Source organism: Chelonoidis abingdonii, chromosome 5, assembly GCF_003597395.2.
Source record: "Chelonoidis abingdonii isolate Lonesome George chromosome 5, CheloAbing_2.0, whole genome shotgun sequence".
NCBI lineage: Eukaryota > Metazoa > Chordata > Testudines > Testudinidae > Chelonoidis > Chelonoidis abingdonii.
In genome coordinates, this window is record NC_133773.1 from 74,542,394 (window position 1) to 74,560,928 (window position 18,535).

At 40.1% G+C, this 18,535-nt stretch overlaps 1 protein-coding gene across 2 annotated transcripts in view; it reads left to right on the forward strand.

Annotated features, from left to right (window-relative positions):
- The window catches only part of GALNTL6 (polypeptide N-acetylgalactosaminyltransferase like 6), a 919,665-nt gene that overhangs the window by 879,787 nt on the left and 21,343 nt on the right, over window positions 1-18,535 (forward strand). For both annotated transcript variants that reach the window (XM_075066784.1, XM_075066785.1), the window contains exon 10: window positions 2,945-3,166. In XM_075066784.1, the coding sequence (XP_074922885.1) occupies window positions 2,945-3,166 (222 nt within the window). The remainder of the gene's footprint in view (window positions 1-2,944; window positions 3,167-18,535) is intronic.

Below are 18,535 nucleotides of genomic sequence, written 5' to 3' on the forward strand. Positions count from 1 at the left end.
AAAATTGTTTTAAAAAAATGGCATAGTCATGGGCTGAGAAACTGGCTAAGACACAAAGCAAAAAAATAGGAATAAATGGTCAGCTTTCATCATGGGAGGTTAGCACCAGGTTACCACAAGGTTTCATGCTAGGACTGGTGTTTAACATTATTAATTATATGAAAAAGGAGGCAAAAGTATGAAAATTGCAGAAGACAAAATTAGTCAAGATTAAAGAAGACTGAGAGAAACTTAAGAGGTATGTAACAAAGACACATGAATAGGCAACATGATGAATGCCGACAAATGCAAGATAATGCACACTGGAAAGAGTAATTTGAACTACTCATACTGTTTACTGGGTTCTAAACTAACTAACAAAGGAAAAGACCTGGGTATCATAGGGAATAGCTGAATGAACACTACTGCTCAACATGGAATGACAGAAAAGCAAACAGAGGTTTAAGATGCAGAAAGAACATGATGGAAAATAAGGTGTTCAATAGGCAAAACACCCACCCCTATAGAGCGTATTTAGGGCACTCAGCACCTCACAAAAAGTGTTCAACATCTCAGTAGTTTGGCCCACAACTTACCAGTCTTTGTCCATGACTTTTATTATGCACTTTAGGATGCAAAGTTAGACAGCAAGTCTGTGTAATGTGTAGTCATAATAGAATACGTTTAGACCCTGACACAACAAACTGCAATAGTACATACTTAATCCCTGGCCTACCTAAATGCACTGGAGCCAGTGGTGTCATTCACCAACATGATCAGAGGGTTTTATGAAATAAAAAAAAAAATGCAAACCACTCAAAAATATTTAAAGTAGCATTTAAAGGTCTCTCATAAACCCATGCATACTGCAAGGTCTCTGTACATTGAAGGGGTCAGCCTCTACTCTGAATGTCCTGCTTTTTGACAGTCAAGATTAAAATCTGGACTGAGCCTCATTCACATGCAAATCTCCCTTGCCCCACATAGATGGGGGAGTCTCAGTTGCATAGGCAGAGGCATTCTAGCCCTAGTGAATTGCCTAGGCAGCACCAGATTTCACAATTGTGATCCATGCAGAAGAAGGGGAGAGAAGTAGCAGGCTTGGAACCAAGAAGTGATTGGGGTCCAGGTAGCTCCAGAAGGGTCACATCATCTGCTCACCAGCCATGTGGAAACTATCCAGAAAAGGTAATGCAACCTAAACTTGGATGGCTTTTGTTGTGACAGAATTCTTTTATGGCAGAGGTCTCAAAGTCCCGGCCCGCGGGCCATCTCTGGCTCAGAACCTCCCCACTTCGGCCCACCAAGGAGAGATGCATGCAGCCACACTGCTGGCTCTGTCTGCTGCAGGCACTGCCCCCTGCAGTTCCCATTAGCTGGGGGAGAGAGACACAGATACCATCATTAGTTGCCAGGCAGAGTCAGCCATGGGGGCAGCCTCACTTCTGTCTGCAATGAATAGAAACAAGTCAAAATACCAAACACAACTATCTGATGCACGCCTTGCTGCAGTCCTGAAGGATTCAACTGCTCGGTAACTGAGGTCAAACATCAACAAACTGACAGACCTGAAGCATTGTCAGGTGTCTGGCAAACACTAAAAACTCTCTGGCCAGGTGAAGACTTGTATAAAGTTGTATGACAGTTTTATATTTCCAAGAAATTTGAAATAAAATATACAATATAAACGTTTTCTTTTCTGAACACCATCTTCAGTGACATTATTGGCCCGCTGAGAGGATTTGAGGACTGGCACTGGCCCTAAGGTAAATTGCGTTTGAGACCCATGTTTTATGGGAACAACTTACTCAGAGACTTTAAGGCCAGAAGGGACCCTCTTGATCATCTAATCTGACCTCCTGCACATTGCAGGCCAATGAACCTCACCCATTCCTGTAATAAGCCCATAACCTCTGGCTAAGTTACTGAAGTCCTCAGATCGTGGTTCAAAGACTTCAAGTTACAGAGAATCCACCATTTACTCTAGTTTAAACCCGCAATTGATCCGTGCCTCATGCTGCAAAGAAAGATGAAAAACCCCAGGGTCTCTGCCAATCTCACTTGGGAGAAAATTTCTTCAAATCCCAAATATGGCGTTCAGTTAGACCCTGAACATGAACAGGGTCAGTTAGACCCTGATGAGACTCACCAGCCAGACACCTAGGAAAGAATTCTCTGTAGTAATTCAGAGCCCTCCCCATCTGGTATCCCATCTCCAGTCATTGGAAATATTTGCTAATAACAGTCTTCAACTGCCTCCAAGCTACCTAAGCAAACACCCATGCAAGGAAAAGAAGTGGCTTCATTGCTCTGTTGACTATCCTAAGCTCATCCTTCTATGCAGCATTACTGGTTACAGACAGTAGTAGTTTATGTAATGTTGTGTATTCAGAATTCATCCTACCTTCTGAATATATTAATAATGCCCAGTTAGTTTTGTGTAACTAGAGAGCCTACGCAGACTTGTTACTAAGCTTGTCTTTGCAGATATGTCACACTGGCTTCTGAAAGATTGTAGATATTTTCGGGCTTGAAGGAAATGCATTGTTGAAAAATTGGATTGTGTGTAATATTTTACTATACGAAGCAAAACTCCAATTTCAAAATTCAGCTGCATCAAAACTATGGAAAAACAACATGGGCAAACAAGTGAAATAAATGAGAGCTCCACATTGAGATTCCAGTTGAAATAATTAGCTGAATGTTTACTGTATCTGGTTAATTAAATCCCCATTCAGCAATTGTACTGAAGTACTAAAAAAACAAACTGCATGAACCCATCCATCTAATTAAATCATGTTCCTAATAGTGTTTAATTCCAAAGAGGTTTACCATTTATTTAATACACCACCATCCAAAACATGATAAGATTACGAGTCAGGGTTGGTTATTTTACTTTCAGTGTCAATTATATCATCTAGTCAAAGCATGGACAGGTTAATGAGTCTTTCTTTCTGCTTCACAGAACCTGAAGCGTGTGGCGGAGACATGGATGGATGAGTTTGCAGAGTATGTTTACCAGCGGCGGCCCGAGTACAGGCATCTCTCAACAGGAGATATCTCAGCCCAAAAGGAACTACGAAAGCACCTTAAGTGCAAGGACTTCAAATGGTTCATGGCTGCAGTGGCATGGGATGTCCCTAAATATTATCCTCCTGTGGAGCCCCCACCTGCTGCCTGGGGGGAGGTAAGGAAGACCCAAGACAGACCAAATTTAACAGCATGTTCCATCTTGATTGCAAAGCAATTTGGTATAACACTGAATTTCATATAAATTTACTGGAACTTTTTACATTATAACAAAGTCCTTATGAAATGAGATTTAGCTCCTATTACTAGTGGTGTCATTAAGGGAGCTTGTAGTGACTGGAATGATCTGTGAAACTGCCACTAAAGTAAGAAACTGACATGTCTGGTGATGTCTATTGCTGTTCCTGGTATAATCCCTTATAATCATCTGTGCTCCATGATGTGCATGCACAACAAGGACAGGAGGTTCAGAAAGAACAGACAGTCATTACAGCATATTACAGGATGGCTTTGAGAATCTGATTTTTAACAAGGGAGGCCTGAGGTCAGTGCACATTTTTATATATGTAATTCCAAATTGCATGCATAAATTCGGTATCCGTTAAGTACCTATAGTGTTTTGTCTGGTCAGACTTCCACATGCAAATGTAAATATGCAAAAATGAGTGGGGTTCTTTTCCTAAAAAAATTGGCCCATCTTGCCTCAATCTATGATCTGATTGCAAGTTGGCTTTGGTTAGTGGTATCACAGCTGGAATTTAAACAAAAAGGAAATAAGGAGTCATACTCTAATATTATTATCCCGTGCTGGGGTATAGGTCAGCAGGTTCCTGGTGCACTTCTCAGATACATTCTGCCTTCAGATTTATTCCTCTTATATCAATAGCCTACTAATGCACACCTTGTGGTGTTGTATTAGAAATAAATCAATACACACAGGCTGTAGGGAAGCATATAATTTATATTTCTTTTTGGAAAAATTGCACTGGCAAAATCTTCCACCTTAAAGGAGAGATGCAAAAGATATTTTTTATTTTTTACTATGATTTATAAAGAAGGGTTGACTTTTTAACATATTTTTCTGTCTTTTTTTTTAATAACTTTAGAAGTATCAGTAATGTCAATTCTAGTCTTCCCTGGTTTTGCTAGAGAACTTCTTGAGGCTCTCAAATTATAAGATTTTACACATGAATTGAAGGAATGAAAGTGTTTAAATTGAAACAAAGGTTTTTTTGTGAGGATGCCAGGATAGTCTCCAGGAGGGGAGATCCAACCAGTTTTTGGTCCCTTTCTCTTGAGAACATTTTAAACTAAACCAATTTTTTTTTACATCTTGTAGCAGGACTTTTAAAATAACCTTTCAGATTACAGTACCTTGGGCCTTTGCACTCTTATTTTAGCCCCCAACTACAGTACCTCAAAGTACTTCAAGGTGCCAGTGCCTTGACATATGCAAACTCCTGACACAGTGAATTCCCTCATTTTTGTTTTTTCTTATTAACATTTTGTTTCATAAACTTCAGAGGCAACAGAAAATTAACAGAAGTAGTCAGGGAAGACCAAAGATCAGTAACTCCCCCATGTCCCTCCATCAACACCCACCCTCAGAACGCCTCTGGCACTGCAGGACTTTGAACATGTGATATATACCAACCTTGCCCTATTGTACAATCCTCACTCAATGCACCAGAGAGGCAAAAAGGACCATATCCAGACCTTTGACATTCAGATAGTCATGCTTTACACAGAATTATTAATACACATCTTACATGATACACTGTCTGGAGTGGCTCATGACTGTGCATGCCAAGCTCAGAGCAGACTGTCAAAAAACAGGGCAGACACCCCAAACTAGTGGTACGTTCTATCATTAGATTTCACCAAACCAGTAATTAATGTCAACTCCTGAATCACTATAGCAGTCTTACCATGGAGTTATGGACAGACCCCTTAGGCTCTCTAGCCTAGCTTGCCACCCAGGCAAGCTGGACTTAGTGATAAATGGTCACTTACATGAAAAATCACAAAATATTCTGGTTGCACCAAATCCAGGAGACCAGTCGTTTACCCCAGATCTTGGAACTTGGATCTCACACTAAAGACCATGCTGGTAGCCAATTCTAGAGTAAACTAACTAAGGATTTATTAACTAGGAAAAAGAAATGAGAATTATTTATAGTTTACAGCATGCAAATAAGTTTCAGTCTACATTTCAAATGCTGACAGTTATAGTTATTTGTACATTCTAAATGTCTTTCAGGGCTAACTCTTGCCAAGCAGCATGGGGATCTCTTTGCTTATGTTTAAGAATCTTTGCCCCTCAGAGTCCAGACATGGAAGAAAGATTCAGTTTCTCCTGTCAGGGATTTTTATCCTTTCCGCTCCAGAGTCTAAAGTTATGCATCGGTCTCTCCTTCCTGGAAGGATTTAGGAATGCAATCAACAAAGTCTCTGTCTTTTGATGCTACACAATACGTCATTTGCCTTCAGTTGGCCATGGACGAGCACTTTACCTTAATCAATCCTTCTTTTCCTGTTTGGTGAGTTACACAGTTACAGAGGTTTATATAGGTCTGTCTCATCTTACGCTGGGGTTACGTTCCGCGGTCAGCGTGTAAAGCGACAACCACGTATAGTCAAAATTACATTGAGTGTAATGGCGGGTGGAATCACCCACACTATAGGAACAGTATTTAAATTGTTGTTTTTCTCCTTTTTTGTTTTGTTTTTGTTTTTGCCAACCGCGTAAAGCTGAATCTGCGCATGTTCAATGCACGTAAGATGTGACAGACCTGTAGTGCAAACACTCAATATAACTTTATACCATGGGCTGTAGAGATTATAAGTGAGATAAATATGTGCAGTATTCTACCAGCATTTCATAAAATCTAAACACATCTTTATCAACTTAACATCTAATATCTATTTTGATAATACTAACACACGGTAAGCAAGACTGGTTTCCAACGATGCATTTGTGAGTATTTAGTGAGGGCCTTGGCATGAGCTGGCACCTGGTCTGCCAGCGTCACAATGATATTAAGGTGTTTTTAAAATGAATTATAGGACTGTATTATATGTATCTATTTTTTCTATTAAAAATGCCCCCAGACACCAAAGACTAGAACTGAGACCCAAAGGCTCTCTCATTCCCCTAAAATGTTCCATCTGTAAACTAACCTAAGCTGAAGTTTTTTTTCCTGCTACTCTATATTTTTTTAGACTTTCCCATTCCTGTAAAGTTTTAATTAATTCGTCAGCGCTTTTAGAGACTTTAAGCAAACTTAAAGGCCAATGGCTGTTATAATTAGAAACTGAAAGGAGGAAAACAGACTGCTCCTTATTACTTTAGAAGAATCGAGCAGCCAGAAAAACCTCACTGGATGTGCACATCAAGAATCTTTTATGGGACATCTGTGCCAGGATGGACAGTCATTCACTGCCTTCTCCCCTTGCACTTGGAAACGATTTACATCTGTTTCTCTTGCCAGTGTGAGACAGGGTAAACAGTTAAGTCCTCAGACAATCTCTGGCACCAACATCTTAATACCTAACTAGTGAATGCTGTGTGCAGCCTTCTTTTTCAACTTCTGCCTTCTTTTTGCAAACACATCTGCTGAGAATTTGACTGGTAAATGTCTTGGCAAACTCTATTCATGACAGAAAAGAAGTAAATTAAATCAACTCCTTATCACTCTTGATGTTGCCTAATCTTTGGGAATTAATTGTGCCACTGTCCTATGTATGTGCTCCATCTGGTATTGTGCTCTGAAATGCATGCAAAATGGCACTTGTATAATGGACGTGGCAGAGACTTAGTATATACTGAGTATATTACTATTAGTTTTGTATCTGGGCAGGAGGATAACACCATTTTTACTGCTACCATGGTAAAAATGCATATTAAAAGAGCTTAGTTTGATCCTTGTGATTATGTCCTGGATTGTCAAGTATGTGCTACCAGTTGAAGTGTATGTCTACTATCCATTAAATGAGGCATAAACACTCCTTTTTCTTAAAAGAAATGTAATTTCACGCAGTGCTGGTACTTGAAGTCTTCTCCAGTGAAGTAAAAAGTGGTGCTGGGGTGGGTGAGATTTGTCATGAGAATGATTTTATAGTTTTAAAACTTAGATTCAAAGTACTTATGGTCCAATTTGTATTTACAATCATTTCAAACTTTTAACGTCTGTGCGAATGTATTTTTTAACGCCAATATTACAGACCAGTAAGTCTAATGTCGGTACCGGGCAAATTAGTTGAAACAATAGTAAAGAATAAAATTGTCAGACACATAAAAGAACATAAATTGTTGGGCAAAAATCAACATGGTTTCTGTAAAGGGAAATCATGTTTTACTAATCTATTAGAGTTCTTTGAAGGGGCCAACAAACATGTGGACAATGGGAATCCAGTGGAACATAGTTGTGCTGCTAGATTTCCAGAAAGCCTTGGACAAGGCCTCACCAAAGGCTCTTACGTAAATTAAGTTGTCATGGGATAAGAGGGAGACCCTTTCCTGGATTGAGAGCTGGTTAAAGAACACGGGAACAGGGTAAGATAAACAGTAAATTTTCAGAATGGAGAGGGGGTATTAGTGGTGTTCCCAAGGGTCAGTCCTAGGACCAGTCCTATTCAACTTATTCATAAATGATCTGTAGAAAGGGGTAAACAGTGAGGTGCCAAATTTGCAGATGATACATAAACTGCCTCAGGATAGTTAAGACCAAAGCAGACTGTGAAGATCTTCAAAAGATTCTCATAAATACTAAGTTGTGCGGCAACAAATGGCAAATGAAATTTAATGTGGATAGATGTAAAGTAATGCACATTGGAAAAAATATATCGCACACTGTCATACAATATTGATGGGGGCTAATTTAGCTACAGCTAATGAGGAAAGAGATCTTGGTGAGTCATCATGGATAAGTTCTCTGAAGACTTCCACGCAGTGTGCAGTGGCAAGTCAAAAAAGCAACAGGATGTTAGGATATCATTTATAAAGCGGATAGAGACTAAGATGGAGATATCTTATTTTGCCCTTAAAAATCCATGGTACGCCGCACCACATCTGAATATGGTCTTCTCTATACAGATATGGTCTTCTCATACAGATATGGTCTTCTCATCTCAAAAGAATAATACTGCAATAGAAAAGGTCAAGAGAAAGGCACTAAAATGATTAGGGGTTTGGAACGGGTCCTGATGAAGGGAGATTAAGAGGATAGGACTATTTCGGCTTGGAAAAGAGGAGACTAAGGAGGATATGATAGATGGTATTAAAATATAGAGTGATGTGGAGAAGTGAAAAGGAAAAGTTATTTACTTGTTCACCATAATATAAGAATAGGGGCCACCGATATAAATTAATGGCAGTAGTTAAACAAATAAAAAGAGTTCTTTCTTACACATAGCGCACAGTTAACCTGTGGGACTCCTTACTGAGGAGGTTGTGAAGGCTAGCAAATATAAACAGGTTAAAAGAGAACTAAACTACATTCATGGAGTTAATCCATTAATGTTTAGCCAGGATGGGTAAGGAATTGGTGTCCATTACGCCTCTGTTTGTCAGAGGGTGGAGATGGATGGCAGGAGAGAGATCACTTGATCATTACCTGTTAGGTTCACTCCCTCTGGAACTCCTGGCATTGGTCACTGTCAGAAGACAGGATACTGGTCTGGATGGACCTTTGGTCTGTCCCAGTATGGCCATTCTTATGTTCTTATGTAAAATGGTGACTATGAGTAAATTTGTTCTGGGCTTTATAGGTCCTGCTTTCAAGATCCCACAGGACAATCATCCCTTTTCCTGATTCCAAACTTAAATGTTAAGGTTTGGCTCTGTTCTGCTATAGACTTATTTAATATTCAGTAAGTCTGTCTGAGATTGCGCTCATGCTAAGTCCTGGGGCCTGAACCCACTCCTTTCTGGCCTCCATTGAGAATTCATTGATTTGATAGAACCACTTTACAACAGTGATGGGAAATCCCAGAAGTGAAACACACTCTGAAATTTAACCAAATAGACTATATGAAAAAGCATCAAAGTTTTAGGACTAACTAACTCTCTTCTCTCTGAAAGAGAGACAGATGTCTTTTTAGAAGTGTCTGCTTCATATCCTTAATGACTTTGAGTCAATCTCAGTCCATCAGTTTGTCATATTTATGTTGTACAAAAGCAATATAACATTCACCCAGCCCCATATTGCATACTGTACGGTTTCTGCACCACTCAAATTCTCTCATCAAGGTTAGTGTCATCCTGTGATCCACAGTCCCCTGCTTTCTCGGTGTTTCATTCAGGCTGTGCTTGACTTCTGTTAACCTGACCTTTTCCTTTTTTATGTTTCACACAAAGAACAGGACCTTTTAAGTTACTGCATATCAGTTAATATGAAAGGAGGCTCGTTGCTTGGCATCCAGTCTGTAGATTCTGATGTCTGAAAGATTATCTAAGAACATATTGTGCTCTCACATTAATAAGTGTAGTAAAGCCAATGTAAGTACTTCTTACTTAAAAGGCAGAGGGTGAACAGGGGCATTCCCATTTTTGCACCCATGTGAATGCTGTTAACGTTCTCTAGGAGAGACCGCCACTATGGTATTCAGGGCACTAAACCACATTGTGTGAAAAGCATTCTGTAAATTGGTAGCAATTGGAAGCCTCTTATGATGCTGTATTGAATTGCCATGACCCTGACTACAGAGTCAGGGCACCATCTTTGCTATTCAAGGGCAATACATCATTTGAACAGATTATTAAATTGAGCAGTAGTTCTGACACGATTTGCCATTCATTTCATGTACCGGAGATAACTTGAACAGCTCATTTTAGAACTCTGTTTCAGTCATTTCCTGAATCCCAGACATGCATTTGCAGTTATTAAATGTCATTAGACTGGTATTATTCCATACTACCACATAAAGTTGTTTTTAGATTAAGGTTACACATTCAGAAGAGCACTGATATTTATTTTGAAGATGTTTTCATGACCTTCAATGCACAAAACTGAGATCCAAGTTGCCTTAGAGACTGCCTCTCCCTTTCTGACTCACCACACCACTTGCCTTCCTCAGGAACACTTAAGCATTCTGAGCGAAATCATGGCTCCACTGAAGTCCCTGGGAGCTTTGCTATTGACTTCAGTGAAGCCAGGATTTCACTCTGTCTCAATGAAACTCAGGAGAGCTGAAAGCTAAGCATTACTTTCAATGTTTAAAAGAGGTATTAGTTTAGTAATATAGTTGTCTGCAAGTCTTCGGACTAACTATCAGCCTCGGAAAGACAGAAGTTCTTCATCAATCTGCACCTGGATCAAATGCTTCTGTCCCAAGTATCTCCATTGACGGAACTCAACTTAAAGTAGTGGAGAACTTTAAAGACCTGGATAGTGTCATGATCAATGCACGAATATCCAAAGCAAGCCAGGCACTTGGCTGTCTGTGTGTCAAAGTTTTAAACCACCACAACATCCAGATGTCAACAAAACTGCTTGTGTACAGAGCTGTTGTTCTCTCATCTCTTTTGTACGGGTGTGAAACATGGACACTATATAGGTGTCACATCAAGCAGCTTGAAGCATTCCACATGTGCTGCCTCCGCAACATCATGAAGATCTGCTGGCAAGACAAAGTGCCCAATCTCGAGGTCGTCAAGAGAGCCCAGATGACAAGCATCAAAATGATGATCCTGAAGTCACAGCCATGTTGGACCGGTCATGTCAGCCGCATGGATGCCAACAGAATCCCCCGCCAGCTTCTGTATGGTGAGCTCTCCCAGGGCATCCGGCATATAGGTCATCCACGGAAACGTTACAAGGACACCATCAAAGCCAATCTGCAGTACAGCAGTATCAAACCTAGGGACCTTGAGGACGCCACCAATGACAGAACACAGTGGCGTGCAACAGTTAGAAATACCTGCATCGCCTTTGAGGAAGACCGCTGCCGGCGTCTACAAGAGGCATGCGAACGACGTCACAGAGCATCAGCAGCACACAATCCGCTGACGGCGAACTTCCCATGCACCATTTGCAGCAAAATGTGCACCTCTAGAATTGGCTTGTACAGTCATCAGAGGGCACACCATGAGACCAACACTAGATGATCTGCACAGATTTGTCATCATCGGATCGATGGACTACCAAGAATAGTTGTCTGTATTGTTAACTAATCAAAAGCAGGAATTGTCACTATGTTAGCACTGTTTATCTCAGTAGCATCTTTTTTGACATAAATTAATGCAGATTTCCTCAAAAGGGGAAAAAATTTCATGTTGGGTTTTAAAATAGATAAAGGAATTTAATGTGTGACTAAACTACCCTGTCATTATGCTGTAATTATTTTTTTTAAATATAAGAGACACTGACTTTGTACATTATCAATTCTAAATTTACCAAGTGTGGGGAAAGCATTTAAAAAAAGATTTTCAAAACTGCTTACAGGGTTTAGGAGCACAAATCCCATTGGCTTTCTCTGTATTATGTGCTTCTAAATCCCTTAGTCACTTTTTAAAAAAAAAATCTCTCCCTTAGTTTTGGTCTTGTCGGGAAAATTTGGTGCCACTAGTAGTGGCAAAGGCAATTTGCATAATGTGCTACAGCTGTTGGCTGTCAACCTGTGTTTTGGAGCAACCTGTGTCTTCATGATGAGCAGTTACAGAAGATGCACTCTGTCTTGTAATGTCCCCAGTCAAAGTGATCAGCAGTGCATTGTCACTCACACCCTCTGTGAATAACATCACATGAGTTATCTTCACAGCTAATCAGTTAGCAAAAATATTCAACAAATCTGCTGTCCATGTTTGGTTGTTGTAGCAAATACGCAGTGGGAGTGGCCTCTCTGCACTCCTGATCACTTTTTTAAAGTGTCTGCACTATGCAGTGGAACTCTGCAGCCGCATCTCTTTCTCCCTCATTCTCAGTGCCTGGGCCCATTCTCCAAATAAGTTCCCTGACTCCAGTTTAGAAGACTGTGCTGTTAAATTTCTGCATAGAATCCTGCATGCTACTTAATTCATAGCTGCAGTTCTGTCCCAGGGATTCAGAGAACAGTGATTTCCAGTTTCTGTTCTTGTCTGATAGGGGCTGCTGTCAGAGAGAACAAGCCATTTAAAACTCCCCTAAGCTTTGATGAATGTAAGGAGTAAGGAGAACTGTGAGTCAAATCATGGCAGAGTATTGATAGGAGCCTGCAAAGAGGCAGAAAAAGAAACCACCTCCTTTAGAGAAATATTTTGTGAAAATTATGGTTAGAAAACATTGATTTTTTTCATGAAAGGGGCTACAAATTTTAAAATTTATAAAAATGTTGGTTTCCTTAATAACAAATCTTCTTGGAAAGAATTTGTTTATGAAAATAGCATTTTTGCAGATCAGCATGGTTTTAACTGGCACATCCAAATGTACGTAGTAAGAAAAAATGTCTGCTTGCTTCCACTCTCTGCCTCATCCACTTATTTCCAACCTGGACACCACCACCCAAACCAGGATAAAAAGAGAAGTTCTTATTTAATCTTCTTCAGTATAAGAAAGAGGTTACAATATAAAGGAAAAAATCCTTAAAATGTCCTTAATATTGAACAGTCTTCTACAGAACTGATTTGGGCTTGTTCCAACAGCCAGGAAGTAAATATGCCTTTAACTTTCACAACATATTTAGACATTTTTAGCAACCTAAAGTTTATCAACCAGGTCTTTATGAATCTTAACCATTCAAAGCCTGGACCAGCACAATGCTTACTTAAATCACAGGCTTCCACCAGTACTTAAGATCCCATGAGTCAGCTTTCTCTACAAAGTGCAGGGTTTTTTAATAAATATCTCTACCCAAGAGATTTGGTGAAAAGTGTAATTGTAATTCCTCTCACTGATTAAGAGAAATAGGGAAATACTTAAATTAAACATTTGAAACTCTAGATTGGAAAACTGAATATTCTAATATTTGATAAATAACCTAATAGTAGTTTGTAATGGAGCTGGCAGTTTTGACGCTTTCTGCCAAAAATATTTTGTATTTACAATTCCCCAATTTTATGGAGGTGCCCAAGAAGCAAGTACATTTATCAGTTATGGTGGAGGATATTGCTTTTTGCATAGCTAACAGACTAATATCCCTAGCTTCAGACAGTCATGGTGCAGAAGATTTAGCAAGGGATGATGCCCCCTCATCCTCACTTTTAAGGCCTGCACGGTTTAAACGTCTTGCCTCTAAGGCTTTTCACAATCCCACTCTGGCCCATGTTTCAGATTTTGTTTCATGGCATGTTCCTCCTTCCATGTTTCCCTCTATGTACTGAATGACCTCGCAATCCAATGTGCCAAGTCCCTTTCTTCTCGGCGAAATTCTTCCTAGGTATTGTCTACACTAGGAAAGAGGTGTCTTGTTAGCATATGTTAGCTAACAATTGTTAAAATCCTAGTATAGAGAAGACAAGTTGCAGCTTGCAAACCTGACCCCACCACTAGGCCCATGGGGAGCCAGTGCCTGCTCTTTATGGCCTGGACACTTAGGGTATGTCTATATTGCAATGAAAAACCTGCAGCACCAAGTCTCAGGGCCTGAGTCAATTGACTCTGGCTTGCAGGGCCAAAAATTGCAGTGCAGATATTCAGGTTTGGGCTGGAGCTCAGGCTTTTAGACTCTCCCCCTCTACCCCCATAGGGTCTTGGAGCCCAAGCTCCAGCTGAAATGTCTACACTACCGTATTTAGTCCCACAGCCAAAGCCCTGTGAGCCTGAGTCAGCTGACCCAGGCCAGCCACAGCCATGCTGCAGGTCTTTTATTGCTGAGTAGATATACACTTTAAGCAAAAGGAGCTGGAACCTACAGCAGCATAAGTTCCTCTCCATCAATACATTCTTTTTCCCAAGTGCAGGAGCAGCAAGGAAAGCAGGGAGAGCCAGGGCGTACAAGTCCCCAGACTCTTAGTAGCTTCCCCTTCACTCCTCTAGCCCACGAAAGCTTATGGTCAAATAAATTTGTTAGTCTTTAAGGTGCCACAAGTACTCCTATTCTTTTTGCAGATACAGACTAACATGGCTGCTACTCTGAATCCTCTAGCATTGGGACCCTTTCTGGGGTTATGCTGCATGAACTCTATTTAAGCCCTCTTCATTAGTGTTTTTGTCCCAGCATGCACTGTGATGGTGTTTCAGAATCTTGATGCACATTAAGGCATAAATACAAAGTTTGCAGTGTTTTCTGGATGACAGCATTGTTTCCACCTGCATCAAATTCTAACATGGCGGATTTTAAGGGCCAGACTTCTAAAGGGGCCTCAATCAGGCATTTGTTTCTGTGTCTACATTTTTGCCCAGACAAAACCCTTCAATGCTTTTTTTTTTTAAAGCATACTCAGCTGTGTGTAATAGAAATTGGGGGTGAACAAATTGACTTTGCATGTAACCATTCTATCTTTTGTATGTATGAGTATTAGAATCTGCCCCTGTGTATTTAGGAGGCTGCTCAATAATTGCATATGTACAAATGAGGAAAACTTTTTGAAAATTCAGACTTGCCATTTTTTCAGTAGTTTTAAATCAAAGCCCAATAACTTAGAAATGCTTATTAGCCTGTTTTTGGAAATGGGGGACTCAGGTGCATGCTTCCTTAATCAAGAAAAAGCAACAACAAAGCTACACGTTGTCTGAGACTTCCTGCTTTCCTTACCCTGTTATACAAAAGAATCTTGTAGGATTTGCAGGCAGCGTGGTGCTGATTCTCTGTAGAATATTCCCTGCCATTCTGACAGAGTTTGAACAGCTCCATTCAGTTTCTAACAATGGCAAAGGCCGCACAGAAGTACCACAAAGCAGGTGTATGAGCCCCATTGAAATGCTTTTATTATCAAACCCTTCTCCCCACCCCAAATAAAATAATGCACTCTGACTGGAAGAGTAGATAGAAGCAAAGAAAGGATGAGATATGGGACTGGGACGGATACACACAACAATGCAGAGAACAGAGAAACAAATGCTGAAGAGTATTTCATTAGTAGAAAGAGGAGAGGGGAAACGGAGAACTGGGCAGAGAGGAAGTGAGCTTAAAGAAACATTAAAAAGGAAAACTCTCTCTGGAACAGTATATGATAGATTGAATCTGTCCCTTAAATGTAGAAGAATTGGATAAGAAAATTCCCTCAGTGGACAAAAATATGAAAGCCCTACTAATACCATAAGGCTTTAAAAGTGAAACATTGAAATAAGTATTTATTTTACTGTTAACACTAGTTTCATAGCCTCTCTGGTTTAGTTGATGTCTGTGCTTTGAGTATATAACATGAAGAGTGGAACATTAAGAAAACAGCTCAGAATCTTCGAAAAACAGGCTTTAATTCTGTATTGTAATTTCAAGGAACTTTGACATGAACTCTGTCTCCCATGCACTTAGCTTGAGCAGCATTTTTCATAAGTGGAAGTTATGTGTTTTTGTAAACTCATTTTACTGTGGTTATTACTGTGTGATTATTGAAGCTACCCTTTCCCATATGCTGCAGAATAATTTCCCTGTCTCCACAATTGCTACCTACCACCAGATAAAGCCAGGCGCATGATAGGACTCTGACTGACTGACTAATGGCTAGCAATCTGTTGACAACTCCTGATCCCAGCTGGGTTGCCATAAATTCTATCTGCTTTAATACCTTCCTTCTCCTCCACAAGAAGGGACCTGGAGAAATCAAGATCCTCTAGTATTATCTTGCTCTCTTTAAATTCTTTTCAAAGGTTTTCTGCTAATTTAAATCACAGAAGGGCTAAAGGGATGAGTTCTGCCCATTTTCTTCTTTATCCCCTTCAAATTATATGTCTGGGTCTCAATCATCCTTCCATGTTAGACATGACTCCCTTTAGAGTCTATTGATACTACTCCTGGAGCTGCCTGCAGGAACTGAGAGAGAGAGAGATTTCCTCCATCCTCTTAGAGAGCTAAATGTGCTGCTTAGCTCCTGCCTGCTGCCTGGGATTGAGTCATCAATTGTGTTGAGAACCTGAATTCAGATTCCCAATATGGTCACAAATTACAGTAACACTAGACAACTATTTCCCTTGCAGACATCTTAGAAACTAAAATAGTAATAATTGTACATAGCACTCATACAGCACTGTACACACAGTAACTAATTAACCCTCAGAACGCCATTCTAAGGTAGCTAGGTAGTTACTATCATCCCCTTTTTACAAAGGGAGAAACAGAGAAATTAAGTCTGTAGTTTAGTGATACTCAGACTGAGGCTTGGGAGGCACAAGTGGCTCTTTAATGTCTCTCTTGCAGCTCTTTGCAGCACATGATATTAAAACACTATGTGATTTAATTAACAACAATCAGGATGTTTTTACTATGTTATTAACCAGTTGCAGTTGATAAAATAATAATATTTGGTCAGTCATTTTGCTGTGAGAATAATATATATACACTAGGGCTCTCAATCGCAGTTAACGCATGTGATAAACTCAAAACAAATTAATGCATTATTTTTTTAATGAGCATTAATCACACATCTCTGGAGATGGGGCTCAGCAGAGGCTGGTTGGGGAGAGAGGCACCCCGTTGCCTGCACCATCCCCTCCCCCTGGGGAGGGCCGGCCTTAGGGGTGGCAAGGGGAGCAACCACCTAGAGTGCCCTGCTCAGGGGTGCACTGCTGCATGCCTCCAGGGCAGAGATGCCCCTCCTCCTGACACCTTGCTCCACTGCTGCTCCCACCTCCTCCTTCCCTCACATGGAGCCACCCCTGGCCAACCTGCTTAGGACCAGGAGCCTGCCTTCTGTCTGCTGCGCAGAGTGGGAGGTGGTAGGATGGGAGGCTGATGTTGGAATGTCCCTCTCCTGCCACCCATGTACGTGGTCCCCGCTGAGCTGGGGGTCAAGGAACAGAGGGATCCTGACTATCCTGTCTGCTGCTGACTCGGGACTGAGTGCTGCTGAGAGCAGGTGCTGCTGGCTGAAAAAGTGTTCAGGCTCATGAGTGCCATGCTTAAAGAGACAGCGCTCCCCCAACACACACACACACACACACACACACACACACACACACACACACACAATGGAGCCCGCCTTGAGCTCCAAGCTGAGTGCCAGACACCACAAGCCATAGCAGCTGTGTAGAAGTAAGGGTATGTTGTAATTTAAATCAATATATTTTAAAATGTAGAAAACATCAAAAATATTTAAACAAATGGTATTCTATTATTGTTTAACAGTGCAATTAAAACTGTGATTAATCATGACCTTTTTTTAATCTTGCGATTAATCACGATTACTTTTAATAGTTTGACAGCCCTTTATTTATATATATAGATATAAAAAACAAAATAAATATTTCCCATCATACTGTTCAAATATGGATATATAATACTATTGTAAATGAAACAATGGATTCACACTACTGTGACTCTTTTGGGGGTAATGTTGATCGCTAATTTGGCTCCTGAACCACTGAAGTCTGTGTATCACTGCTTTAGTTTAAGGTCACACAGTAATTGAGTGGTAGAGCCAGGATTAGAATTCAAAAGTTCTTAGCTCATTCAGCTAGACTACATTGCCTCCAATATGAGAGAGTCAATAATAATGCTTTATTCTGTATTAAAAGGCTGTGCTGCTTGTACATAATATTTGAAAGTGACTGTGCCTCTATTTGCATAACTTTCAATGGCAATAATCATAACTATCTACAAAAGTTTTCACTGAAAATTGTAATTGTTAATTGTTGCTCTATTCACGCTCCATTTTTGATGTTCTTGAAAAGAGTGCCAAATTGTACACCCATTTAAAGTGTATTATATACATGTGTAATGTGTATGTGATATTCTGAGCATGTGTGTTAATTTCTCAATTTACATACATATGTCTGACAGGGAAAGCTAAATATTTAGCTCCAGACTTTGGATGTGCAAGAGATTTTTAAATAGTGCATTTAAGTAACATGTAATGCCGAATAAACTTGGCATCTTCTCTCGTTATCACTGGCAGTTTCCACATTGCTTTTCAGTATTTGTGTCTTCCAAGAACTGAATCAGTGCCACATATATGGTGTATGGTCCTGAAGCTGCAGGACTAATTATTGCTTGACAATAAGTAACCTTAGGTCTCAAAAGGTTACTTTCTTTTTCAGAATAAGTTCTACTGCATATTGCCCTCAGAATCCATATAAACAAAATAGGGGACGCTCAAAGCTCCAAACATATTTTCAGTTCAAATTTAAGTGCTCTTTAAGATTCTGCATATGAAATGCCAGTATTTGACCTTATCTGCAGCAATTTTAATGTCAAAATAAAAACAAGCACTGGAACTGTGTGTGTCTGAGCTTTAGAAAAATATCACCCTGCATTCTGATAGAGGTTCAAACAGAAGTTTCCTCTGAATGAAGTTGATCTGGCTTGCTCTGTTGGCAGGAGAGGAACAATCAAACTAAACTGTGTCCTCCCAAGATTTTTTTTTATTCCAGTCCTTATGCCCAAAACTATTCTAATACAAAACGTAACCTCAATTTTTTTACAGAATTTTTCAAATACTGGTGCAGAGGAAGGA